The sequence below is a fragment of the Zosterops lateralis genome (assembly GCF_965231275.1).
Source record: "Zosterops lateralis genome assembly, chromosome: Z".
In the NCBI taxonomy this organism is placed as follows: Eukaryota; Metazoa; Chordata; class Aves; order Passeriformes; family Zosteropidae; genus Zosterops; species Zosterops lateralis.
The window spans coordinates 77,275,266-77,302,706 of NC_139800.1; the positions used below are offsets into that span (position 1 = coordinate 77,275,266).

Below are 27,441 nucleotides of genomic sequence, written 5' to 3' on the forward strand. Positions count from 1 at the left end.
CAGGGCAAGTCCAACATTCCGCTTCAAACAGCAACTCATTACTGATCCTGGGGCACCTGAACGGACCCAAACCCGGCCTCGGGGCTGCAGGGCTCCCGCCCGGCCCGTGTTACCGGGGGGCCGCAGGAGGGCACCGGGACGGGCCCCTGAGCCTGACCGAGGAGGCAGTGAGGGCAGCCCTTCCCCGACCCTGGAGCGGGCACGGGCCGGGGGGCGGCGGAGGCAGCCGGGCAGCTCGCAGGGCTCGGGATGGCTGTGCCGGGGCTCGGATGGCTGTGCCGGGGCTCGGATGGCTGTGTCAAGGCTCGCATGGCTGTGCCAAGGCCCGGGACCCCCGCCCGCAGCCCCCCGCCCGCCGGGCCCCCTCAGCCGCCGCCGCCCCGAACCTCCGCCCGCCCCGCCCGCAGCCCGGGCTGCACCATCACGGCCTACCGCGGGGAGGGACCGCCGGCCCCGCACCTCACGGAAGGCGGCGGCGGCGGCGGGACCGGCGGGACCGGTAGGGCCTGGCAGGGCTAGGGGGGCGGTGTGGTGAGGCGGGGCTAGGCGGGGCGGGGTGGGGATCGCGGGTAGGGCGGGCTCGGGGGCGCGGCGGACCCCCCTCTCCCCCCTGCGCGGTGCCGCGGTGGGCGCGCCCGGAGCCGCCCGCAGGCCGGGGCGGAACGTGCGGCGGGCGGGCAGCGATGGCGGCGGCCGAGGTGGCGCGGCAGGTGCGGGCGGGCGGGGGCCGGGCAGCGCCGGGGCGGCCATCGGGAGAGCCAGGGGCATGGCTGGGGCGGCGGGGCCGGATCGGGGGGCGAGGACACCGGCCTGGGGCCTCCCGCGGGTTCGGAGACTCGGTTCGGAGCGGCGGCGGCGGCTCGGGCTTTGAGGGCCGGCCGGAGGGGAGCTGAGGTTACCTGGATGTTGAGGGGGTCTCCCCCGCTGCAGAGCGGCCCGGCCACCTTGGGTCCTGCCCCACCGTGCCCGGGGCTGGCAGAGCTGGGGAGGCCTGGCCGAGCATCCCTCACCGAGGCTGGGGGCCCTCGCCGGGCTGGGGAGGCCTGGCCGAGCATCCCTCACCGGGCCGGGGCACGGCAGTGCCATCCCTGTCTCTCCGGGGGTGCTGCCCTCCTGGCAGGGAAACCATCAGCCCGTGTTGGGGGATCAGCCCGTGATGCGGGAGAGGAAAGTCTCCGGGCTGGCACGGCGGAGGAGCGGTGGGAGCCGAGAGGCAGCACCGTGTCCGTGCTGTGCTTTGTCCCCGAGGGTCCCCGGGGGTGTCCCCGGTGCCACCGGCCTCTGCCCAGCGCGGCACAGGATCCCTGTGTGCCTGCGGAGAATTATCCAGAAGAGGAGCAGAGGGAGCTGAGCCACCTCTGCGTTTGTCAGGGAAATGCTAAAGAGGCATCTGCAACGTGTTTGCATGAGGAAAGGTTTTGTCTCTAGTTTGATGGGCTTCCAGGTTTCATGTCCGTGTGTTAATACAGAAGTAATACTTGAAGTGGATGCTTTCCAATTTCAGCTTCAAAGCAGTATGTTTGAGCAGGGACCCAGTCTTGCTGGACGGGTAGATGTAGCCATTCCTTACCGGTTTGTGATGTTATTTCCTCCTGGACATACCCTTTTTCTTGTATGCGACTGCCAAAATATGTGAAGTGACTCAGTTGCTCCTGTGTATTTTAAAGAAATTGAGCGTTAAGTTTTCCTAAGATAATGTGCAGGAGTTTGAGACATCTGTTTGTGGTCTGGAATGAATTTATTATACCACACAGCCTCGCTTTGGAGGCAAAAAGGAAAGCTGGCTGTGAGACAGACTTGAAATTAGTGTGCTGCAAATTGAAAATGTCCTTTTATGAACAGATAACTTGTCAGCCAAGGTCTTGGGCATCTGGTCATGTCTGGTTCCTGGAAGAGTCAGCTGTAATGTCCTGGTGGTACAGAGGGCTCTGTGTGTGCCAACAGGGTTTAAGGTGTGAGAGCTGGGGCTGGGTTTGTGGGGGAGCTGGGGTTACCACCCTGCCATTGTCCCAGAGAACCCTTGATCAAACCCACACTTACTGCAGGGATGGTTGGTGAAACCCCTTCTCCCCAGCTGGGCAGGGTGGCCTTGTCACCACGAGGCTGAGCCCCTTCTCCTGTCCCCTGTCAGCAGGGAGGATGGGCACAGAGGACCAGCCTGCTGTCCACTGTCCAACTCTCAGTCTCTAGTAGAGGTCAGAAAAATTACTGCAACTGCTGATAGTGATACGCATCTTTTAACTGCTGGAGGAGACTTCTCCCGGGAATGTATCCAAACTGCGTGGCATTTCTGCAGCCTTTTGTCAGGGGCCTAAAGAAGTGTAATCTTAGGAGCTGTCAGAATCTGAGATTTCGGAAGCACTTGACTGTTTGTGAATGTTGAATGGCCAGGATGGTGCAGTGCAGCTGGAGAGGGTGGTTGATGGTCAGGGCCCTTGGTGAAGCACTTCTTGCTTTCCATGGGGCCTGATTCAAAACTATTTCCTTCCCACTTTTGTGGTGTTTTTCTTTTATATTCTTGAGGATCTTTTATCGGCTGAGCGAGGAAAAATAATACAAAGTCTTAATCTAGACTTTACATTCCTGATTTACATTTATCTCGTGGAGGATGTTTATACTGTCTGCTGGATAATTCTTCCATTACATAGGGGAATTACATACTTGTACAAGCGAGAAATAATTGGTACAAGTGTTGCTCTAATTTGGCTGTTTAATCAGAGCCAAATGCAGTCTGGGGAAGTGAATGCCATAACGCCAAGGTCACGAGGAGGGATCTGATGTTGTTCTAAAGATGATGTGAAAAACTGTGGTGTGGAAACTTGAGTTCAGGTTCTGCCTTGCTCCGCCATTTGACATTTGACTTCTTGTGCAAGCGTTGTCTCAGGTTTGGGGTTCAGCCCCCAGATGTCAGGATTAAGGGCAGCAGAGGGGCAGGGGGTGGCTGATGTGGGGGAGCTCTGTGAGTCTTGCTTGATTCAGTTCTGTTACAGGATGGTGCTGCTGTGTTTGTGGTGGCTGTTTGGAGATCTTTCTAAGGGAGTCTCCAAGGACTCAGGGTTTGAAGTGATCCTCATTTGGGAAGAGATGAGAACTTGTGTCAGAAGTACTAAGTGTCAGCTGTCAGTGTCCTGAACAGAAACACTCAGCTAGATGAAGGATTGTGCTGCAGCCTCTGAGAGCAGTTTTGTGTTGTGTGGGCCTCACTTGGACTCTGGGTCCCTTGGGTTCAGAGCTGTAACATTCTTTATTTTCTTTGCCGTGCTCTGCCTGAATATCACCAAGTGAGAGCTTTGCCTTTGCCATGGAATCCAGCATTCTTTTAGACCTGGCCACGGAGAGTCCCGAATGTGCAGTGTTGACATTTGCAGTGAGCAGCGCCATTCCCTGTGTCCTGTTTTATCTCCACAGAGAGACAACGGCCTCTCAGGGCTCCGGGGACACCAGGAGGTGACAGTGCTGTACCCTCTTGTCCTGCTAAGTAGATCAGGACACAAGTGTGCATTCAGCAAGATTTTCCTCTAATTGTTTTTCCATCCCAAGGACCCTGGCGAGATTCAAACACCTCAAGACTAAATCTTGCCCCTTTTATGTAAACTGATAGTTAATGTGTGGTGCTTTCAGGCTTGGGTCACTCGTTATAACGTCTTTATATTTTCCATATGATTCTGATAGTTTTCTGGCAGGTAGCGTGGCTTCTGTGGCATGGAGAAGCCCTTACAAAAGGCTGTATAAATCTTTCTAAGAAAGGAAGACGTAAAATAGCTTCTCCAAGTGGCTGTTCCTTCCTTTCACTCTGCAGTAGCCCTGCCTGATAATACAGCAGGAGAGTGTGTTGCTCTTTTTGTTCTTTTAAACTTGTTTGTGACAAACACGCTTTGCTTCCTCCCAGGCAACAACAGCCCATTCTGTCTAGGCAGGGGGTCGCTCTGTGTATATGGGGGAAAAAAAAGGCATCTGGTATCTTGGTGTGGTGCCAGTGTTCACACTGGCTTTCCAGAGATTCCATCTTTGTCTTCATTCTAAGAAGATGTAACCTTAAAATAGAGGGTACAAAGGACTCTGAGCCATCCAGCACTCACTGATGCTCCTGGAAAAAGCCTTCATGCATGCAGGAGTTAAACTTTGCTTACCTTGGTGGTACCTCTTCATATGCTTCAAATTTGATCTGGTTTGGGAGATGAATGATGGAAGAGTCTTGAACACCTTATCAGCAAAAACCTTACAAGCTTAACATATTCTCCTTCAGTGTTAAACAAGGGGATCCAAACCTACATTTAATGTACACCCAGGATGACTAATCAGTGTGTTCATATGTTGTTTATGATGGTGCTGTTTATATATAGCAGTGCTCTGGTACAGAGATACCACTTGGTGCTTGAAGACTGGTGACTTGCACTGTTTCTTGGTGGATCAGACAGAAAATGTTTCTTTTCTCTCCACTAGTTTGGTAATTGCTGTCACCTTTCTGATTTGTGTCAAAACCAGATCTTAAAACGTTTTTTTTTTTTTTCCCCACTGCATCCAATCTCTCGATGCCTTGGCCAAGGAGGCTGTAGGTTTTTAGGCAGAGTAGCACAATTTACCTTATGGCTGTGCACTTAACATGGAGGCTGAGCTGCCGTGCCTGGAAATCACATTTTGCAGTAGTTGTTTCCTGGCCTGTACCAGATGTGAAGTGTAGTTTAACTGCATTGTAAAACCACAGGTGACTAGAAAAAGAACCTACAGGAAATGACTTGAAGGCTGAATCCTGTGTGATGGTAAATGCCTCCTCGTAGCTGAGAACAGCTTAACTTCTACCATTTACTTTGTTCCGTCTGGATCGCACTTATATTTAGGGATGAGGGGATGATTTGTTCTTAATGAGAACCCACACTCCTGCCCACACTTCCTGGGGAGAATAATGTTCAGGCAGGTTCCAGTGGTGTGGTTTTAAGGCTGAGTATTAAAAATACACTTGATATTTCTCCCTCCCCAGGAGCTGTCTGCGGGTGGTTCTCTCTCGCGCCTTTGTGGGATCTGTTCCCCAACTCTGTCCTTCACCAGGACTGTGGGGCTGTTGCTGCAGGTCCAACACTGCCATGAGATTCCCCAGTGTTGGGGTTTTGTTTTGGTGAATGCAGTTTAGGAGAGTTTGAATGTGTTGTCACAAAATCCGTGTGTCTGACAGGCCTCCCTTTCTTCTGCATTACTGGACTTCAGTAGGCAAAACCAGAATCTGCTGGGGAGCCTGAGTGCCTTCCTCATGAACATGTCATTAGGGAAGGTGCTCAGGAGTTAATGAAGCACCATATTTGGTGAACATCTTGTCAGGAAGAGTCAGACTGATACACAAAATCTGGTAAAGGGGAAACATATTTACACATCACAGACTGGTAAATATGGTTAATGATTAAAGTGTGTTTGAAGCCTTTTATTTGAAAAAAAATACCCACCCAAACCCACAACAGCAACACAGTAACAAAACAAGAAATCATACAGACAGGCTGCTGTAGTAAATGTACTCCTTGGGGATGTTTTCTCAGCCTAAAATACCAGTGTGATTAGCAGAAGAGGGAAAACCAGTATGCCTGTCCCTATAAACAGGCTTTCAAGAGATGTGAAAGCATGATAGTCAAAGCATAAATTCAAAATCACACCCTATAAACTACTACCTTTTGGCTGTAGTATTTTTTGCAAACTGGGGGAAAGCTAGGGGGGAGTTTTCTGATTTTCACACTAAAACGCATTTTTAAGAAAAGCTTTTGCTTTAGAGAGGGAAATATCTTTCTGGGGCTGCAAGAGGACAACTTACACACCAATACAGGAGTGCAGCAGGGTGGGTACTGGAGCAGCTTCTCAGGAAGTCCTTGGGGTGGCAGGGCAGGAGCAGCCCTTGTTCCCTCAGGAGATTTGGGTACCTCCACTCCCAATCCCTCGTGAGAGGCTCCTTCAGGCCTGTGGGTTATGAGGAGCTCAGTTCTGGACACCTTTTCTCTGCTTTGTTTTCCTGTAGGTACAATTCTCCTCGCTGTTTCTAGGTAGTTTCTATAATTGCAGCTGTGAATGGGAATTACATGTGAGTTCCAATTCACATAAAATGAATGGTAATAGGCTTGTGGGAGGAGGTGTCATTAATAGGTTGTTTTGCGCAGAGGATTCTTTTTGTTTTCAGTACAAGGTGAGACTTGAGCTTCTGCATATTTTTTGAAGAAACAAGTGTTTTTCACCTCTTCGTCTCAGCAGCTGTGTTTGTGTACATGTTTTGCACATTTTAGTGTTATTCTGTCAGGGCTACCTTCAAACTCTTGGCAGATGAAACGTTCTGTTTGTGCCTTCTGGAATTGTTTTGGAGAAGAGTGAATCGTGCTGGCACGATTGACAGATCTGTGCAAATCTCTGCTTGTACCGTGGAGCTGATTCCACTTGGGAGGTCTTAAGGGTTTATACAGAGAAGCGTATTTTGTTTGAAAATGACACAACTGTTTCACTGTATTTCAGGGTGAAGGCTGTCGCACTGTCCCGCTTTCTGGACACGTAGGATTTGATAGTTTGCCTGACCAGCTGGTTAATAAGTCGGTTAATCATGGGTTTTGTTTCAACATCCTGTGTGTGGGTGAGTATTTCCATTTTGGGAAGTCCTCTTGCTGAAAAAGTTTTCTGCAGCTGGATGTAGCTTGTAGCTTACAGCAGTAACAAGGTTGCTTTGATTTGAATTTCCCCAACTGTTCTATTTTCAGTAACAAGAATTACTGGTGCTCTGGGAATTCCCCACTGAGATTCTGCAGTATGGCTTTTTACCAAGCAGTGAAATAAAATGCCTAAAATCACAGGCTATTACTGTGATCTTTCTTTTCGTCATATGTTTGAATTTCACATTTTTTAAAAAAAATAGGTGCTCGTGCCAGAGTACATTGTCACGAGGTCTTGTTTGGTTAAGTATTGAAGAATTATTATTATTATTATTATTTTAACAAAATACTAGTCATGCTCCTCTTAAATCACTAAAAGCTATTTTTTTTCTCCTCCCTTCTGTGCATACTTGAATTAAGATAGTGTCTGGCCAAGCCTTAACTCTTCTGACAGTTATCCAAGCTGCCATGTGGTGTGGATCACAGCTTGGGCCTGGCACTGTAGCAGGACTCGGTATCTGTCCCTGCAGCCCATCTCACAGATCTTCCCCAGGGTTAGGATGCCAAATAATCCCTTCTCTTAGATAACAGAAGTAAAACCCTACATGGCTTTGGTACCAGAATTTGGGAAGGCGAATTGGGAAATTAAAAATAGAGAATTAATAATTGTCTGATGGGTTTGCTGCTGCTGATGCCCTGCCTGTGGGAGCAGGAGGTTATTTTGTGGCCATGGCTGCTGGGACTAAGCCCTGTCTGCAGATGATCCCAGCAGTGCCTGTGTGGCAGAGGGAAGAGCTGTGGATACCTCCTGGGGACTCAGCTCTGCACCCACACAGATGTTTTCTGCCCCTCCCCTGAGAGATGCAGCTCTTGGTGTGGACCTGGTGTTTGGCCAGAACAGGGTTAAGTCTGAAATGAGAGTAGTAGAGCAAGGAGAGAAGTGAGCCCTGTTAAATGGAGCTGAGAAGACAGTTTTCCTTACAGCCACGATCCTGTGAGATGATAAACTTTGCTGACAAGTGGAGGTCACTGTCAGGCTGAGTCTCTAGGTGATTTCCACAGTACATGAATGTGGTATGACCTAAGGAAACTCCTGTCTCCATGTCTGAAAGCGTTTCCTTTTCCACTCACTGGGCTGCAGTGTTGTTTTTAAAAGTTCTAGCTGTAGCAGTGGATGCCTCCTAGTTAAATCTTCACTTTGATGTGTGGAGGGGAACTCAATGCCTGTGCTCTCCTCTTTGCAGGGTAGAAATGGAATGCATTAATCACTTGTTGAGGTGAAGGACTCACCAAGATCAATGTACATTAGTTACCAATGTCAGTTTTTTAGGAGTAGTAATAACACAATCTTGAAATAAAGGAACTTTATAGAAAAATACAATAAACTTCATTAAAAAAAAGATGTGCAAAAGATGTGTTGCCCCCACCCTTAAACATCCTGGAGAAAGAAAACAAAAATTCCCAGTGTTCATCTGTCATTTGTTCAATTGGATTTCACTTGTACAGCAGAGTTTTGGCATGAAAGATTGGAAGAACAAGGAAGCAAATGAATATTGGATGAGGATCCCATAGATAGGCCACAAAACACAAATGAAAGGCACTTCATTGCCCCCCATTTTTCAGCTGTGTGTGGCATCTGTTGGATGAAAAATCCAGTGATAATTCTAGTCTGTGTCATACTGGATCTGAGCCAGAGATTCCTCCAGCTCTTGCTGGAGAAGCCAAGGAAAGCTTCAAAAATGACTCTCAGCAGCATGTCCAGAGTGGAGCAGTTTTTAGCTCTTCTCATGCTGAAAGCTGTCTCCCCCGTGAGACTAGAGCCAAAACTAGAATAAATGAGAAAACCTCTCATTACATCTTAGGTGTTGCAGATGGTTTCTCTGATCTTTTATTTCTCAGCACAACCATTTTCTTCCTGAACCTGACATGATGAATTTTTGGTTGCCTCTTAGCTCAGTGCAAAGGCTGGAGAAATGTTTAATGGCTGAGACTTTCTGTGCTGACTGTATTTCTCAGTGAGATAGGGGAAAAGAGGAGGAACAGGCTGCTGGGTTTTGATGTAAACTTTCTCAGTTTTTGGCAGGGTAGATTGTAGTTGCATTAAACTAGTATCTCAATTTAAGCAGGATTTTGCCCCTTCCCCTCTCCCAGGTTTTGCAGGGAATTTGTTCTAACTGGCCTATTCAGTGCAATGAGAAAGGCTGTTTTGTGGCAGAAATAGTTCACTTTCCCCCAGGACTGTACCAAGACTGTTTGAGGTCTCATTCCAAAGGAGTGAGCTTGTGATGTGCAGGAGCTCTCACCTTGGGGTAGGGAGGGATGTGCACAGGATTCCTGGTGCTCTCCAGCAGGCAGCTCTCTGAGGTGATGAGCTGTACAGCCTGGAAGTTGCCCAGTGGTTGTTTCTGTGGTCACTGGTGCAACCAGCAGAGGAGAGAACAGTTTCTCTAATCAAAAAGCCATCTGTCTCCTCAGCCTTCTCCTGCCCTGTGCTCCTGGTATCCTGGAGTGGATGCTGGGTGCCCCTCTGAGGTGGCATTTCAGTGTATTTTGTGAGCCCCTGTTGCCCTCCTTGCCCCTGCAGCCCAGCCTTTGCCTGGCCCTGGAGAATTGTGTGCTGTCTCTGCATGCCTGTCAGATGAAACAAACTATTTTTTGCTCTCTCCTTGAGAGATGGCCTTATCAGTTTGAGTTGCCTCGGGGCTTGTCTCAGCAAACCTGCTACATTGGATTAGCTCCCATTTCTACACATGAAAAGGCTGTGCATGCATATACATTTTCTTTAAAATTGAATTATTTGATATCTGGAGCCACAGTTGTTAATCTTGTGAAGGACAGGTGCTGCTCTCTCATGAAAGGAAGCTCTTGTGAAAGCTGCTCCCTGCCTTTGAACAGGGAAATGCTCCAAGGACTCTCCTGTCCTCCCACAGAGTCGATTGATGATGATATGATGGGGGCCTCTTAAATCCTGAGTGCTGTGGGAAAGGGGGGCAGTGAGCAGTTGCTTGTTTCACTTAGCACATGCTAGCAAAAAGCAAATTAAATTTCCAGGCACAAAAAGAGGAGGTACAGCTTTTGTGGTGTATCATTCAGCTCACTGCTGCAGGTGCTTGGAATGCTAAAAGTCCTGTGAAAAGAAGCCATGAAAGTTCATGCAGCACAAAGATGCCTGTCTTGGTTTGGGAAGTTAGGAGCTTCTCCCAGCTGTAGTTTTGCAAGTTCCATCAATGTGAGATCTGATGAAGTGGTTCCATGGAGCAGTGAAGATGCCATGTGCAGGTGCAGCTGGAGCAGGGAACATGTCTCAGGAGAATGAGGGGGCATGTGGGGAGCCCAGCACAGCCAGGCTGTTGGGCATTAAGAGTGGATGGTGCTTTCTCAGCACTGATGTAGGGCTGCTCCATGTCCAGAACCTGTGGTGTAGGCTCTGGCCAATTTTTTTTTTTTTTTTTTTTAATGTCCTTGAAAATTGTCAAAGTTAACAGCAAAGCTCCATCCCATGATGAAAGGTACAGCACTCAAGCTTTTCCGTTGCCGTCACATCTTCCTGGTGCAGAACTCTGCCAGTAAAGGTCACTCTCTCTGCCCTCCCCACAGAGCTTTGGGACAGCAGACCACTGTCGAGTTGCATAATTCCTAAGTACAGTTTTGGAGATCAAATCACATGTGTCCATAAGCCTGACATCAGGAAATAATCTCCTTGCCAGGGATGCTGTTTTTTTCAAAGTAATTCTGCCTTTTTTAATCCCTGTTTATAATTTCTGTTTTTTTGGGGAAGATTCCAGTGCCACTGGCTGGAACAAGCACAGACCACTTATCCTTTTTATCAGACTGTCTGTTCCATCTGGACTCCTGTCCTTACAAGAAGCAGTTGGCACCATTCACATCTTCCAGCCAGTAAAAAGTTGCCTCTGTGTGAAACAGAAACTCCCAGAAGATTCAGAAATTCTTCCTTCTGTCATTTTTGCCTTCAAAATAGCACTGCTCCCTATCTCTGCTCATATTTAATACAGCAGAACACTTTATTAATGTCTTTAGTCTTTTACCATTTCATGTCACTCTGTCAGTGTTAACATTCTTTCAGCTGAGACAGTCTCTCTTCTCCATCTTCCCTGGCAGGCTTTAATTCTGTGTCAAGTCAGTGGGGGACACAGTGCAGAGACAGGGGTACCTGCTGGCTCAGTGTAAATTTGGGAGTGCAGACCTCATATGAGATGCCATGTTACTGCCTGGATGTTTTAATCATGAAGGTGTTTGGATGGGCAACTCCCACCTGTAGGAAAATGCCGCAGTTCTGATATTCCCCTTCCAAAAGGAAAGTGTTTGAGTTCAAAATTGCCTAGCCCCTCTGACAGTTAAAGTCACTCCTGCTGAAAAAAAACACTTTAGATGGATTTAAAGCAGGCAATGATTAACAGGTTCAGGATGTGCTGAAACAATAGTCTTGGCCTCATACAAACATCTTTCACCCAAAAGAAGGAGGGAGGAAGAAATGAGAGGTGACTTACGATGTGCTGTTTGTCCAGAAGCCAGTGTGGTTTATAGATGACTTGTATATCCACTGCAGAGAGCAGCTCCCTGCCCTGGTCACTGCTGCTGCTCCCCTGTCAGCCTGTCCTGTAGCCTTGGAGCTGCTCCAGGGCCTGCCAGGCTGTGGGGCAGTGACACAGGGGGAGGCTTTGCAGGACTGTGTGTGGGTGATGCTCCTGCCCTGCAGGGCTGAGGGGCTCCCCTGTCCTGAGATGTCCCATCAGGGTTCCTGGCATTCACAGGCAAGCAGCCAACTCACTGCTCTGTCCCACCCATCCCTTGGCAGGGGCTTTGGAAATGCTGCAGCCTTCTCAGGCTGTTTGGATTTTTGTCTTTTTTTACACTGCTGCTTTCCTGGAATCCCTGAGAACAGCCTGGGAGGCCATACAGGCTGTTGGCTGTTAACTCTCAAAATCCCTGTCCAAACCATGGCAATGCATTGATCTGATTTGTGCACCTGCTCCTTTTTGGGAGCAAATGGTCCCGGGCAAGTCCAGACAATGACATTCCAAGCCAATGAAGGGCTTGTTGGATCAGCTTATTCTTCCAGCTACAGAAGTAACCTTGTGCTTTGCTGGGTCCCCCTCCCTTGCTCTGGCCAGTGCTGTTGTAGGTACAGCTGATACACTGAGGTAGCACAGGGGACTGCAGCCACGCCAGCTCCTGGTGTTGACTCCTTCTTCTCCTCTTTGGATTGAAAACCAGATTGATGGAAAGAGCAGCTGCATTGCTGACTGTTGTAGCTGTAGTTGATGTTGGTTGGTGATGGAACACCAGCTCTCAGCTGGCTCCCAGGCAGTTCTGCAACTCGAGGTGTGCACCGACTTTGAAATGTTAGTGGATCTTTCTGCCTCTGGAAAGACACTGGATATATCATCCTGTCAGTTGGGGACTGCTTAGTTCCCAGAGCAGGCTTGGAACTAGACAATATTCCTTCTAACCCAAACCATTCTATGATTTTATGATTCTGTGTTTGCCTTGTGCTGCCTTGTACAGCCCTGAGTGAGGAAAATCCCTTTTGAGGCCAGAATAGGAGTTTGCCTGCTTGCAGGGGTGAGGCTTAGAGATTTGGACATTTTGGCAGGACAGGATGGAGAGGAGTTTCCCCCTTCTTGAATTGGGCATTTCATGCAAGTTTGGATCTGCTACAGAGCTCTAAACCTACAAAAAATAAGAAACTCTTTTATTCTGAGCAAAGTGGGAAAATGGTGAAGTTGTTTTGGTTGGGAGCTGAGGGCTGGGGGAAGGAGGGGAATGCTCTTGCAGCCAGACACAGTCTCCCTGTGGTCCCACAGCAGGCTGGAGGAGCAGCCCTTACAGAGGGTGGGGTTCAGCTGCTCCTGAAGTTTCTCCAAAAGCCATCTGGGCAGCTCAGAAATTGCTGTTTCCCCAAAACACAGCAGCCCTCACAAGGCAACAGACCAGACTGCGTAGGAAGTCAGATCTGTGAGCACGGGGAGCTGGCTCTGCTGTCAGAGCCTGGTAAGGCAGGCTGCCCTGTGGAATGTGTGCACAGAGGGATTTGTTTTATTCTTCCTGGGATGTATCTAAAACAAATTCAGGACTGGTCTCTGGGATTTGTCTCTTCCTTCCAGACGAGGAAGCAGTTGCCCATTGATAAATGAAATCCAAATAGCAGTTCAATACTGATAGAATGCTAGCAGAATACTGACAATACTAGCAGAACTTTTGGAAGCAGATTTTGCAATATTGTACAGCTTGTGTAGCCCCTCAGGTAATACAGGTGATACAGAAAATGTCCCCTCCCAGTGCAAAAGGCTGATTCTCCAACTCGTTATGAGAAACCAACTGCACAACTTGCTGTGGGACTCGAACAGCTCTCAGGGTTTCTGCATGGAAGGAAGCTATTTCTGTGGCTGCTTATTAGAGACATTGATCCTGGAGCAGCTTTTTTGGGAAATGGCAGTGAGCCCCATTTCCTCTCCCACTTCTAAATGAAAACAGCATCTTCTGTAGTGTAGTTGTGGGTTTAAGCAGGATTTGGACGATGCTTTCCCCTTTGCCTTTTCACCTCTTTCTTTTCATCTCTATTTTCTAATGACATTAATGGCCATTAGACTGTGAAATGTAATTTGCCCAGAATACAGACCTCCCATTGTTCATGGCTTTCTGTTTACCAGACGCTCCATTGGGAGCATGAGATCTGCTTTCATCTGCTACAATTTCACCCCTGTTAATGTTTGGAAGCTGAAAGGCCAGCCCATGTTAATATTCAACAGAACGTTTCAACTCTCTTCTTCTCCAACAGGGGAAACTGGCCTTGGTAAGTCCACCCTCATGGACACCCTTTTCAACACCAAGTTTGAAGGTGACCCAGCATCTCACTCACAGCCTGGAGTCCAGCTGAAATCCAGTACCTATGACCTGCAGGAGAGCAATGTCAACCTTAAGCTGACTATTGTAAGCACAGTGGGCTTTGGGGATCAGATCAACAAAGAGGACAGGTGAGTGTAGGGGAGAGAGGCTATATTGTGACCTGGCTGTTCATTCTCCCTGTGTCCTAGTTGGGCCTGACTGCACTGCAGTTTTCCTGCTTGCATCTTAGGAGTTGTCCTTGTCACCTCTTTGGGATGGGACAGGTAGAAGAGCGGACAGAGGCTCTGGAGTGTCAGCACTGCTCCAGCTATAGAGCAGCTTTTCTCATGCTGTCAGAGCAATTTCTGCCCTGCTGGCAACCTTCTGCCCAAATTTATCTGGTGGGGAGACTGAAATGCTCCAGGGCATCTGGGCTTGTTCTGGTTTGTGATGACCTCAAACTGCTGACCAAACCGCTAGTGTGGTTTAGTGTCTGCTTGGCTTAATACCCACTTTTGGCAGGCCTCTTCCATGGGAAAACCCCCAGGGAAGCATGATAAATGTGCAGTGAGATACTCTGGGGGAGTGTCTCTGGCATCTCACATCCCAGAATGGCTGGAGTGTGTTGATTAAGGGATGTGCAGTGACACCAGACAGTCTCCAAGGTGCATCTCTGCAGGGACATTGCTGATGAGATTTGCTTTTTTGTGGATCTGTTAGATATTTTTTTAAAAGTTCATTTAAAATGCACAAATGTCCTTTACATGATGAGTCTGGCAGGGTCTGTGTTCCAGAAGACCTTGCAAGGGAGTTGCAGGAATTTCCTACCTCAGAGCACTGGGCAAAGGTAGTACTGAATGAAGCTGTGTCTTCCACCAGCAGCACTCAGGGCTGTAAGAGCAGCAAGCCATTCACTCCCTGAGTGCAGGCAAGGGTTACACACTGCTGCAAATGAGTCTACATTAGCCTTGCTTTAGAAAATCTCTCACCCTTGCATTTCAAAATGAGAGTCTGCTTTCCCTGGAGAGGATGGTGTATCTGCTGACCTCTGCTGAATCCCAGTACTGTGTTTTGACAAACAGGCTGCAAGAGTCTGATGTAGGACCATGTCTCCTTGTCAGCAGTGCAACTTTAAAATTTCTTATAGGTGGGAGCAAGGGAGGTAGTGAGAATTGGTCTCAGGAAGTGGAAAATGGAAAGTGAAATCTTTCAACAGCTTGTTTCTTAAAAGCAAGCCAAGGGGCATTGTTCTGTTTGTTTAGCTCTCTGACTGTGAGATGTAAAGCATTTTTTTTTCCCCTTTCACCAAAGCTATAAGCCCATCGTTGAGTTCATTGATGCTCAGTTTGAAGCCTACTTGCAGGAAGAACTGAAGATAAAAAGGGTCTTGCACAACTACCATGACACCCGGATCCACGCTTGCTTGTACTTCATTGCTCCAACAGGCCATTCCCTGAAATCCCTGGACTTGGTGACGATGAAGAAGCTCGACAGCAAGGTTGGCACAAGTAGCTCTTACTGGGCAGATTTACTGTTTGCATAGTGGAAAGGCTGCTGCTTTTCCAGAGGATCTCCTCCTCACCTTGAATAGCCCTTCTAGTGGAAACTACTGAGTTGGCAGATAATTCTGTAGATTTATTGAGCACTTACAAGTTTTTAAAGGTTGTATTGCAGACTTAGAGAAACTCCCAGGAGCAAAGTTGATTACTTCATACCTCTGTTTTTAATTAGGTGAACATCATTCCCATCATTGCCAAATCTGATGCCATTTCCAAGAGTGAGCTGACTAAGTTCAAAATTAAAATCACAAGTGAACTGGTCAGTAATGGAGTGCAGATCTACCAGTTCCCAACAGACGATGAATCAGTGGCGGAGATAAACGGGACAATGAATGTAAGTGACTCAGTTCTTCTTCCTCTCCCAGAACAGCACTGTCAGTCTAGGGATTGGTGGCCCATACTGGGATGTTTCTTTATCTACTTTCCCACTTATTTTGTGTCTTAAAAACAGAGGAATTCACAAGTATTTAATCCTTGTAGTGTCATCCTAGGCTAGGAGAGCTTTGTGGGAGGCTACTGCCTGTCTGGTGGGCTCTTCTAGTCAGAAGACAGACTTTTAAACCCTTTTCAGCTCAAGGGTTTGTCATTACTCCGTCCTGCGCATCACCTGATGGCCTCCCACCAGTAAATTTCCAGGATCTTGTGTCAAGGAATTACACAACTTAACCAGCAAGGTGTGAAAAACAATACACAGCTCGGGCCAGACCTGCCTCGAGATGCCTGCAGGTGCCCATTCTGGCTCTGGCCTTCCCAGCATCATGGGTGCCTGTCTGTGGCTCCTTGAGGATGAAGCAAGCTGTCCCTTGGCCCTTCTGGCAGCACATCCTGACCATGGTCCCATTTTCCAGAAGCTCCACAGGAAATCAAGTAGGGGAAGTTGATTGCATTACTACGGTGGATATAGTAGACATCTAGCTGATGTCCATTTGTGCCACCTCTTGATTTAGTATGTAGAGTGTTCTGGACAGGCCTGAAAGAAACATGAAGTCCTTACGTAGGAGCTGTCAGTGACAGTTTCCTGGTCAGAGCAGTTCAGTGTTAGCTCTTCTGAGGGTGGAAATCTTGCTTGTCTTTCAGCCATTTACTTGTCTCCTGGAAGGGAATTGCTGTCTCTGGGTTGTGTCAGTCACTGCACAGACAGATCAACTCTTTAATCCTCTATTACAGTCGGAATCACCAGGTTTATGGGGACAAAGCAGGCCATAATTTGACCAAGGCAATTTTGCAAGTCTGGAAAACTTGTATCCAAATACTGACATTATTAGAAACATAAGACAAATATTACTCTTTGTGTGTCCCATGTGAGAGCAGGGGGCTGAGGAATTCAGGGGGAAGAGCCCATCTCTGTGAGTGCTTGCTGGCAGTTCTGCTTTGTTTGACTGTATAAGCCACACTCAGAAAGCAAAAACATCCTCTCTGAAATCTTTTGCTTGTACCAGCTGTCATGACCTTATCCAAATTTTTGGATAGCCTGTGGAATTCACTGCCTGCTCTTGAGAGCAATCCAAGGTCACTGATCTTCCATGTAGTTGGCGTCCTGAGGCCCTTTCAATTGTCCAGAATTTTGTGCACTTGAAAAGCTTTGCCTTACAAATGTCATTTCACAAAACTCAGCAGAAGGGGTTGGTGCAAGGAACTGGGAACTCAAAGTGCTGAAATTTTGCACTTCCTTGCAGCTTGGCAGACTGCAGTGTAGTTCTGAGGAGCAAGGGAGTTGGAGAGAAATCTCACAGAAAAATGCAGCAAAGTACAATGGCAATGTCTGGGAGGGTTTGCTTGGCTGCCTGAGTTTTGGAAATGAGAAGACTGTAAGGTGAGATCTTCAGAGCCTAGACAGGTGTTTGGAGGGTTTCAGTTCCAATTTTGTTGAGCTTGCACTGGGCAAATCTCTTTTTGCCTTCTGCAGAGAGATCATCTGTACTGAGAAGTGACTATTTCTGATTTCTGCGTTTCTGAAAAGCAAATCCCTCTTGTTCTTAGCCAGCTTTTGTGTAATGTGAAGTGCATATCTCAGCTTGAAGAGTGTGACTTGGGTCACACCAGATGCAGTGGCTTGGGACATGTTCAGCCCTTCCTCACCAGGGCAGAAGCAAGCAGGCAAGAAGGAGCTGGGGTGAAGGATGGACTTCCACCTCATGATCTGATAGACCAAGGTGTCTTGTGCTCCAGCATGAGCTAAAGGAGTGTAGGGGGATAGAATCAAGAAGCTCCAAGACCTCTTACTGCTTCTGTGCTTGTGCAGATGTTCTCCTCAGGCATGGCAGGCCCTGGGACAGCGCCGCAGTCCGAGCCGCAGCACTCTGTTCCGGCTGTCACTCTGATGAGTCTTGCACTGGCTCATCTCACCTGAGGCTCTGTGGCTGGGAGGATCAGCCAGGTAGAGGTTATAGAGTGGTAGCACTAACAAGGTTTCCAAAAAAAGGACCCACCCTGCTACCCCTTGTCTTGGACTAGTGGCCAGTGACTAGACTCCCTGAGATTAGCGTGTGCACAATGACTGTCTTGCTCAGTGGCTGTGCTCATTTCTGTGTGCTGGTGGGTCAGCCAGGTCCGAGAGAGACTAACGTGGATTAAATTAAATGTGTTCCAGGCCCACTTGCCATTTGCAGTGATCGGGAGTACGGAGGAGATGAAAATAGGAAACAAAATGATGAAAGCTCGTCAGTACCCTTGGGGCACAGTGCAGGGTGAGTTGTGAGTTGAGCCCTGGGATTTTCATGGCCTGAATGGTGACACTTGTGCAAGGAGGCAGTGGGCTTTCATAAATGGAGCAAGGGCCTGCTGGACTTGAATTATCCTTTGTTAAATCCTTGTGTCAGGCCTCTAGTGCCAGTTTGCTCTGCTTGGAAGGGCTGGGGTTAAACCTGTTGGAGAAGTAGACAGTTGGGGAGTGTGGGAAGAGATCTTAGTTTCTGTCCCCATTTTCATCCTTACCATGTCTCCTTACAGTGGAGAATGAAGCTCACTGTGACTTTGTGAAGCTGCGGGAGATGCTGATCCGCGTGAACATGGAAGACCTTCGTGAGCAGACCCACACACGCCACTACGAGCTCTACAGGAGATGTAAACTGGAAGAGATGGGTTTCAAGGACACTGATCCAGACAGCAAACCTTTCAGGTGAGATCCCTAGAGGAGACAGGAGAGCTTGGGAGAGGCATTGTTGGATGCGCTGTGTGCTTGTGTGTGTGCGCGTCCTTGGGAGAGCACGGAAAAAACCAATGCAGCAAGAAAAACTGCCAGGTCAGATAAATCCAGACTTCTGGCTGGGAGAAGGTGAAAAGACAGGGAGGATGTGCAGGAGTGACTGCGAATCTGCAAGCATGGGAGTAGAAATGTCTGTGCTGCAGAGAGACAGTGGTGCCTATTTTGGGCTTACCTAGAAACAGAGGCCAGACAAAGTTAAAAGGATAAAAGTTAAAAGGTTATATTTAATGAAGGCCCTTCAGGTACATTAAGGCCAGATGAAGCCTCCCAAAGGGGCTAGCTACACCCAAAATGGATGATGGTCACAAGTTTTTCAGACAGGTATAAGTTTGATCTATTTACATATCAGGTGTTAATCCTCCATTTATGACTTCAGGTAATGAAGTCATTTACCCCCAGTTTGCTCCCCCCCAATTCACTTTTATTTATACTTTTCTGGGCCTGAGGCTATAGGGTGTTCTTGGATCTCAGGCCCAGAGGGATTGTTTTGTCTGACCAAAATGTGAAGACAGTTAACTAGCTGGAGTTTAAAATTATGCACTAATGCACTACAGGATTGGAAAAATATAAAAGCTGAAATCTTAAGGCATCAACAGCAGTGTTCCTCTGAACCAGTGTTTGTTGCCTGCTGGCCTCTTTGAATTGCCCAACATTCAACAAATAGAGAAGTGCCAAAAATCATGGGATAAGGAAGACCTTGGGCACATGTGGGTGAGTGAGTAGCAAATGTATTATGTGCAAAGCAATAGTCATGGTGAGGGCCTGATTTCAGAGGGTCGGGGAACACAATTTGTCGTAGGTCTTATCACTGGATTTCCCTTCCTTTTCAGCTTACAAGAAACTTATGAAGCCAAAAGAAATGAGTTTCTGGGAGAACTGCAGAAAAAGGAAGAGGCAATGAGACAGATGTTTGTCCAGAGGGTCAAGGAAAAAGAAGCAGAATTGAAGGAGGCTGAAAAAGAGGTAAAGACTGCAGTACTTGTGTCTTCATGACTGTGAGTGATAGATTCACTCCCAAGTAGGGAGTTGTTGCCAAAGCACTTTCTGCAGAGTGTGGTTTAGGACTTTCTTACCAAGAAGTCTAAGGTTTAACGTGGATGGGGATGTTAAGGTGTTCTGTCTGTAGGACAAAACTGAATGACAGTGCTTGTTCTGTGCAACTTACTGCATCAGGAAAGGGCCCAAGTCTTGATTCTGATGGAGAGGTGCAGTGTGGTAAAAGTCAAGGAGAGAAACAGCCCTTGAAATGAACGTTTTTTTACAAAATGTACACCCATACAACTTTCTTAGCATTGTGAAAAATCCATTGATTTACTGACCTTTGAAGAGGAATAGGGCAGAGACTCCTGGAGATGGATTAGGGTTGGTTTTTTTCACATTTATGCTCTCCCAGTCCTCTGTTCCTAGTCTGCACAATGATGCATGACTAGAAAGCTGCCTGTAAATTGTGGAAGGAGACTGTTCCCTGCCCTTTGGGCACTGGCAGCTCAGGAGCTAGAAATGATGTGGAGACTCAAAGGCTCAGATCCCAAGGGATCCTTCCATCTTCCTCTTTTCCTGTGAAGAGAATATCTGGTAGTTCCACATCCTGCTCACCTCTCTCCTTTCCCTTTAGCTGCATGAAAAGTTTGATCGCCTGAAGAAATTGCATCAGGATGAAAAGAAGAAGCTAGAGGACAAGAAGAAGTCTCTGGATGATGAAGTAAATGCATTTAAACAAAGGAAGACAGCAGCTGAACTGCTTCAGTCACAGGCTCAGCAGGCCGGAGGATCGCAAACTCTTAAAAGGGATAAGGAAAGGAAAAAGTAAGTTGCTAACCCAGAGATACTTGCTTTTTGCTAATGGTTCTCCTTGACTACTTTTCTGGGTGGTCATATCTCCCTCCATCGTAGCCAGTCCTTATCAGGGGAAGGTTTGCAGCCAGATTTAATCCCTAGTAAGGCTGAGCAGTATCTGGAAGCATGTAACATTTGCTGTCATCCTGAAGAGCAGGGAGCAGTACTAACCTCCCTCTTTGCTTTCTGACAGCATGGGAGAGGATAAACTTGTTTTCTTTCCCCAAGATTCCCTGCTCCTCCCTTGGTCTCTCAGTGCTTCTAAAGAAGTGGAGTAGTAGCTGCCAAGGCTAGGGTCTGCATAGCAGGGATGTCCCATTACCCTCAGAGAGGAGTGTGTTCTCGCTCAGGTTTGTACTTGTTTAGGTTGAGAAGATAGTGGAAATTGTTCAGGAAGACTAACAGTCTTGAGTTCTGGAATCTGCAGAATGTAAGACTGCAAAATGAGGGGATAAGTCATAGCACCTTGTTAAGCACTAGTACTCTTCTCTCCTAAATCATCTTTTTGCCCTCCACAGAAGCAGTGGCAGATATTGCATGGCTGTAGCAGGGGTTCCCCATGCCAGGGACTGGTGTGATATAATCCAGCCCCTTGTCAGAGTCTGGAATCTGGGCTGTCTGCAGTGCCTGTGCCAGGCTCCTGAAGCTCTGCAGTTGCTCAAGAGCAACCAGCTGTAGAGTGAATCAGATCTAGTTCTCCCAGCACTGAGCAGCTCCCTAGCTCCCTCCCTACTGTGGTACATTTCCCAAAAGGAACGCTGTGCCAGGTATGCAGAGAGTGGTGTGCAGGCAAACAAGGGTCTGCTTTTGTACCACTGTACATGATCTCCCCTCTGCACAGTCCTGGGGTAATCCTTGCCTGCACTATGCACTCTTAAGCACATGAATAAGTGCTATTAAACGGGACAGTCTGGGCCATGCCCAGTGCTGACAGCACTGTTTGTCAGGGAAAAAGCCTGTGGCTGTTAAGCTTGGGATCAAATGAGACAGAGGAGGAAAGACCCAATTACAAGAATGAGATCCTGGTTTAGTCTTTTAGTTTAGAGCTGAAGGTGCTTCAACATGAGCATTGTTTTGTGATGAGCAATTAGTGCTGCCCTTTTCTCACTCGCCCATTCCTTTTTCCACTGCCTGTTTTGATTTGTTAATTTGAATCACCTTCAGGGGTTTTTAATATCTTCTCGTACTGAGGAGTCTGAGACTGACTGAGAACAGACTTCTCTCTCCAGCCTGGACTGCGTGAGGAATACCCAGCTGAGTTCTTTCATGCTTAGACCCCTTAGATATCTGCTCACTCAGGACTGCAGACTTCACCCTTGAGATCAGTCAAGGTCAGGAATGCAGAAGAGGCAGGCAACAGCCCTATTAGTATCAGCAATTAGTTGCTGTGGCACAGGTCAAACTCTTGGTTCTTGAAGTGGTTCTCATCTCAGAACAGCTCCTTGGCACCAAGCACTATGATAGGGAAAAGCTTTGGTACTATCCTTGTCAGTTAAGGGCACATAAAACTCCATGACAGAGATAGGTCAGTGCTTCAGGAAAGCTTGGGAAGGTAATAGGGAGCCTCTTTCACCTCCAGGAAAATTGCTGTGCTAGAAATGGTGCTGCCTTCTTCGCTCTGTAACTTCTCTGATTGTCCTTAATAACGGATTTCAGTATTTAGATCATACATTTTTCTTAACAGTCCATAAATTTTGCAAGCTGGAGCTTAAGTATAGCTTGTTTACTACTGGCTGGCAGTAAAATAACCTTTTTCTTTCACAGGTGACTTGTTTAAGCCCAAGCTCTGTAATTTGCACTAATCGTGACTCAGTTGATTTTTTTTGTTGTTGTTGTTTTTACATCATTATCATCATTATTAGGTCTTACATGTGTGCTGTTTTACAGTTAGCTGCTGTTTGGCTGCATGGTGCATGAGGCACATTGTCCTGGTAAGCGTCATTAACTAATAGACCCTCACAGTGGGATCAGTTACTTTCCTAAAAAAAGCAGACTGTGTGCAAGTCCTGAAGCTTATAAGTATTATCTCTGTCTTCCTCTGCTATCACCCCCACTATATGTGCTCTACCAGTTACTCTGGATGTGCAGTTGTAGAAAAAGTATGTAATTATCTTTAAAGATTCTGTAAAGTTAAATTCAGAGACTCAGGATATGGAACATAGAAAAATAAGGATTAATCCTCTTCCTTTTAGATCTTCCTCGCATTTCATTGGCTCTGTTCTCTTTTTTCCATCTCTCTTAAAAATAAATTATATTCTTTAATCACACAGACCACGTTGATTCCATGGCAACAATTGCTATGGAGATGTGGTGCTGATGATACAGCCCAGCTAGCCATGCAAATGTCTCTCTCTTTCCTTTCTCCTCCTTCCTCCCACTCCTCCAAGCTGTAATGTTAACTTGTGGTTACAGTGAAGGTGAAGGTAGATGCAAGACTAGTTTCTATCATCCTCGTTAGGATTATTAGTTAAACTATTAATGACAGTGCTCTACTTACAGCTAGGTTGAGTGGGTTTAATTGAGCATTTTTAATTTGCTGATGATTCTTTGGTGAGAGGAAGAGGAAACCTCCCACAGGATTTTCTTGCTTCTTTACAGAGCAGCAATGCTCATTATCCAAGGGAAGTGTGACAATGCCCCAGGCTGAGGTGCACAGGCTCTCAGAGAAGGGACACTCTTGGAAATAAAGTATAAAACACAATAAAAAACCTCACCCTTGAGCCCACCCTTCCCTGCAGACAAAGCTAAGAGTTACATTCTCTCCTGGGTAGTCCAAACTAAGTTAGGGTCTACCCTTGAACTGGTAGAAGCTGATTCCAGGATTCCTTCCCTCTTAACTCCACCAAGGGAAATGGAAAAGCAAATAAACATCATGCTTTCAGTGAGAGGCATTTGAATGTAATTTAAATGGGACCTTCCACTTAACAGAAGAGCTGCAGAAGGGCCTTGCACTGACTCGAACTAGCGCTTGCAGTCGTCTTGAGCTGTCCAGTTGAATGAATGTCTCTGCTGCCAGTGGTAACTGTAGAACAATGAAAAGAACAATTGTCTGCTTATCAGGCTCTGAATGTGGAAAAATAAGCTCAAAGAATAACAGTGTTCATTCTGGTGCTGAGTACGAAGGCACAGCTAAAGTGCAGTTAGAGTGAACATTACTGATTTTTGTTGGTTTTGGATTGCTTTTGGCAGTCCTCATAACTGTACACTGTTGTGTGCTGGGCTTTGAATCGAATGAAGTCCTTTGTTCCCACTACACAAATGCAGACAGTGCCTTTTTCAATGGGCATTTGTCATTGCTAAATTAAATATGTATATGTGGTATTTTTCCAGGATTTAGAAAAACACTCTCCATATTGATCCATAAAGTGTTGCAGGGCTTCACTTTTTTGCAAGGATACAAACAAGTCACAGTTGATGAGTCCTGTAGCATGCAAAACGATGAAAGGATTGTTTCAGAAAATAAATTTGGTTCATCCCACTGCTGAGTGTGTGTGTGTGTGTCTGCATAAAGCATGTTTTGTAGTCAGATTAAACCTTATTAACACTCAGCAACATTTTCTTTTTTGCGTGTGTGTGCGCCTTAGGAAAACTTGTATTTTTATTTTGGTTTTTTTTGTCATTAATCCATAAAACCATTAACCTGCCTTTTTCTTTCATTTTCAGTTCGGGTTTCCTGTAGAACCTTTCCCCTGGCCCCAGAGGCGAATGCCCCACCCTCGGCTGTGCCATTGTGCCTGTTTGCTCACCTTCCCCATTGCTCCCCTCCTGCGCTCACCACTCGGGGTTAATCCAGAGCTCTTGCCTGCTGGGGTTGTTCTTGTGGGGGACCCTGCTGGCCAGAGGGGCTCCTGCCACGTTCCTCCTGTCCCTTGGGACACCCACTGCTCCTGGGCAAGTGTCCCCTCTCCCATTGCTCAGCTTTTCCCCCGCTCCATCATGTCAGAGCTGCTTGGGGTGCATTTAGCTCCTGCTGTGGGTGCAGCCCGTGGGGTGGGATGTGCTTCCTCCAGAGACTGGCTGCCCTCTTCCCATGTTAATTTGCTGTCCCTAAGCCCTCATTATTACCCCCTGTGCTGCCATGTGTGACTCAAGTAACTTTCAAGGACTTTTTGCAAAACTTGACATCCTCACAAGCATGGGCCCAAGTCCAAACCTCTGGTTCCCAGGCTTGAGGAAACCTCAAATTTGGATCCATGGTTTGCAACTAAGTGTTCTCTGAATGCTGCAGGGGTCATGAAGGATCTTTTGCCTGGTCTCCCTCTCAGTGTGCTGACCTGGATGCACATCCTGGATCCAATCTCAGGGAAAGCTGGTCACCTTGCTGTACATATCAGTGTTTCTGAAGAAAGACGATGCTGTTTCATTGACTTTCTTCTCAGTGATTCCAACAATTTCTGGTTTTAATGCAAAAAAATACTGCCTTAATTTTTTTTTTATCTGGCATCTTTTTAGAACTGTACAGATGTTGACAGATTTCTTCTCATATTTTCTATTCAGCAAAAACCTTGTTTTTGCTGCAAGATTCGGGCTGAAAAAGAGGGTGTTTTGTTCACTGGGCCAGGAGTTCTGCATTCTGGCTAAGTGCAACTGTGGTTTGCCTGCAAGTGCCTTCTCTGTGTATTTCTGGCTGAGTTTTGTTTTTAAATAAAGAGTTCATCATACAGTGAATTCTGGTTAACATTTACTTCTTTTGTTTTTTTGTTTTCTTTGCCCTTCTTTTACAGTAACCCATGGCTCTGTACTGAGTAATTACCCCTGAATACAATGGCCTGGAATGGACCTTCATTTACTTGTTAAATCGGAGGGTCTAATAAAACATGACAGCATTTCAGCTGTGACCTTTCCAGGGTGTTATCCTTGCTCTCTCCTATGTCCTTGTTGTGATTCTGTCTTTACTATGTACTGGTGGTTATTGCTTTTATTAAACAATGTAAAATTAGTCATAACAAGATTCTGGATGCTACAGCTTTAAATCCTGCCATATTTTTTACTCTCTTACAATTAATGGATTCCCTTTTTTCCTGGTCTTGTTCCACCCAGCTGAATAAGGGATATGGAAATAAGTTCTGTGAGTTATTTTTGCTGGCGAAATAACAACGCAGTTTAAATATATTTATTGATGACATTAAAATGGCAACACCATCTTAGTTGAATTATCACATAGTTCAGAGATAAAACACTATTTTCTCATTATATTTGGTGTAATTTTCGTGACATCATCTGTCTTTTTTCATTTGCTTTTATTGTTTTCTTTTGCTAATTCATGCTATCTGAAGATTAATATGTAAATCCTTGTTTCCATTTCAGCCTTGCTTGTTGTGTCCCTGATGCTGTGGGCAGGCTCAGTGCTCTGTGTGTGGTGAATCCACACATTCTGCCCTGTTTAAAGATGAGATGTGTGCTGCCAGGCAGCCTCCACAAACCCTCCTGGGGTTTTAGAAGATAAGCACAGGTCAGGCCTAGCCCTGATAGGTGATGCTGTTCAGTGCCAGCTGCTGCCAGGGTTTTACCTGAGCAGAGCTCTGGGTGATGCCACAGGAGCAGATTCAGCACAGGGACAGCCTGGCCCCTGCTCACAGCAGCAGCCCCAGGGCAAACCATGGCCTGGCCTCTGTTCCCAGCAGTCAGGGCAGTCCAAACTCTCTATTATCTCACGTGTTCTGTTTCACCATAAATACAATTTCATTTCCCTTAGAGCTCTTTGATTGCTTTGTGGTTTGTTTGGGATTTTTTTTTTAGCAAGTTAAAATGATTTGAGTATTTTTGTTCTTCCTCTGCTTTTGAATGTTTCCCTGTTCCCAAAACCAGTCACTATTGATCTTTCAATGATTTATAGATTATCTGCTAAAAGGACAATTGAATGTGACTTTTTTTCACCATACTGCAGGTCACTGTTCTTCTTAACCATTTGCCTTATTAGAATGTTATTTAAAGTTATGTGAAATGTTTTTAAAATATTTTAAAGAAAACAAAAGGTTTTTACTTGTATGATTTCCCTGAACTACTTGAGGTACCACAAGGAGGTTCCATCTCTCCTCTGTCAGCTGTTTCCATGTTGCATCTCTTGGTCTTGCTTTTTTGAATGTCTTTCTCTTTTTTGCTAATCTTCTGTTTTTTCTCTTTTTTTCCCCTTTTCTCTCTCTGTAGCTTTTTTTAATCTGTCTTCGCCAGCTGCACTGTGTCTGAGGGAGAAGACTGCCACTTCTAGAAGAGTTTAAGGGTCTTATGTCTGGGGAGGGGGGAACAAATCTTCAGTGTTAGTGTCTCGGAAAGAAGCTCTTTTACTGACTTGCATGATACTTAAAATTGAAGTGTCTTGTAATTTGTGTGACAAGACAGGGGAGAACTGATGACCTGGAATTTTGAAGAGCCACAGAAATGTGATGTTGGGGATTAATGATGTAGCGAATACATTTTCAAACGTTGTTATGGGCATATGTTTTTTCTAATGTTGTCTTTAATAATATAAATGTCACGGGCTTCCCTGAGGGGTGAAGCCTAAGGAATATTTTCAATATACTGTCGTCTGATTGGTTTTGGAAACCGTACATTGAGAATCAAGGGAGATACAAAACATGGTGCAACTCGCTCTGTCGGCAGCCACGAAAAAGATATTTAATTTTATCAAAGAAATAAAGTAAGAACTGTGTGTTCTCACCGGTGTCCTCCTGTGTCTCACCATAAGATAGCCCCACTGGTTGGTGGACGTGACTCAAGTGGTACTTTCTCTTCCCTAACCCCACCGTTCCTCTTGTTTAAAACCCAAGTGCGCGAAAGCGGCGCCGCGCTCTGCATTTACATGGCAAACACCGAGGAACCTGCGCTGTTCCGCCCCGTTACCTTTCTAACTTTCATGTAAATTTTAAATAAAAAACACGAAAGCCAGCGTGGCTGCTGTGGTGTGTCTATCTGTCTGTGTGTCTGTGTGTGCTGCTGGCTGGGCCCAGGCTCCGGGCGGTCACCGGGAAGGATCTTTAGCCTGGTCTCCCTCTCAGTGTGCTGGATGACCTGGATGCACATCCTGGATCCAATCTCAGGGAAAGCTGGTCACCTTGCTGTACACATCACTGTTTCTGAAGAAAGACGATGCTGTTTCATTGACTTTCTTCTCAGCGATTCCAACAATTTCTGGTTTTAATGCAAAAAAAAAAAATACTACCTTTTTTTTAATATATATCTGGCATCTCTTTAGAACTGTACAGGTTGACAGGTTTCTTTTCATATTTTCTATCCAGCAAAACCTTGTTTTTACTGCAAGATTTGGGCTGAAAAAGAGGGTGGTTGGTTTGTTCACTGGGCCAAGCCGAAGCACGATGAGGATGGCGGTTGCCGGCCGCGGGCAGGGTGTTCGGCAAGGGCTGGGGCAGGGTGGGGGCCCAAGGAA

The 27,441-nt window shown here is 46.6% G+C and overlaps 1 protein-coding gene across 5 annotated transcripts; it reads left to right on the forward strand.

The window, feature by feature from the left end:
- The first annotated feature begins 628 nt into the window (after positions 1-628).
- Positions 629-26,907, forward strand: LOC310922952 (septin-6-like). Of its 5 annotated transcripts, none has more exons than XM_083883974.1 (11): positions 629-710; positions 6,481-6,595; positions 13,411-13,606; positions 14,769-14,955; positions 15,189-15,350; positions 17,607-17,703; positions 17,966-18,134; positions 19,052-19,184; positions 19,837-20,027; positions 21,945-21,988; positions 26,205-26,907. In XM_083883974.1, exons 1-10 carry the CDS (start codon positions 684-686, stop codon positions 21,946-21,948), a joined length of 1,281 nt encoding a protein of 426 aa, XP_083740100.1. In that variant the 5' UTR covers positions 629-683; the 3' UTR covers positions 21,949-21,988; positions 26,205-26,907. The 5 variants fall into 5 exon arrangements, with proteins under 5 accessions (XP_083740100.1, XP_083740101.1, XP_083740099.1 ...); XM_083883975.1 differs by lacking the exon at positions 26,205-26,907 and adding an exon at positions 24,782-26,198; XM_083883973.1 differs by lacking the exon at positions 26,205-26,907 and adding an exon at positions 23,721-24,758.
- Positions 26,908-27,441: the final 534 nt, after the last annotated feature.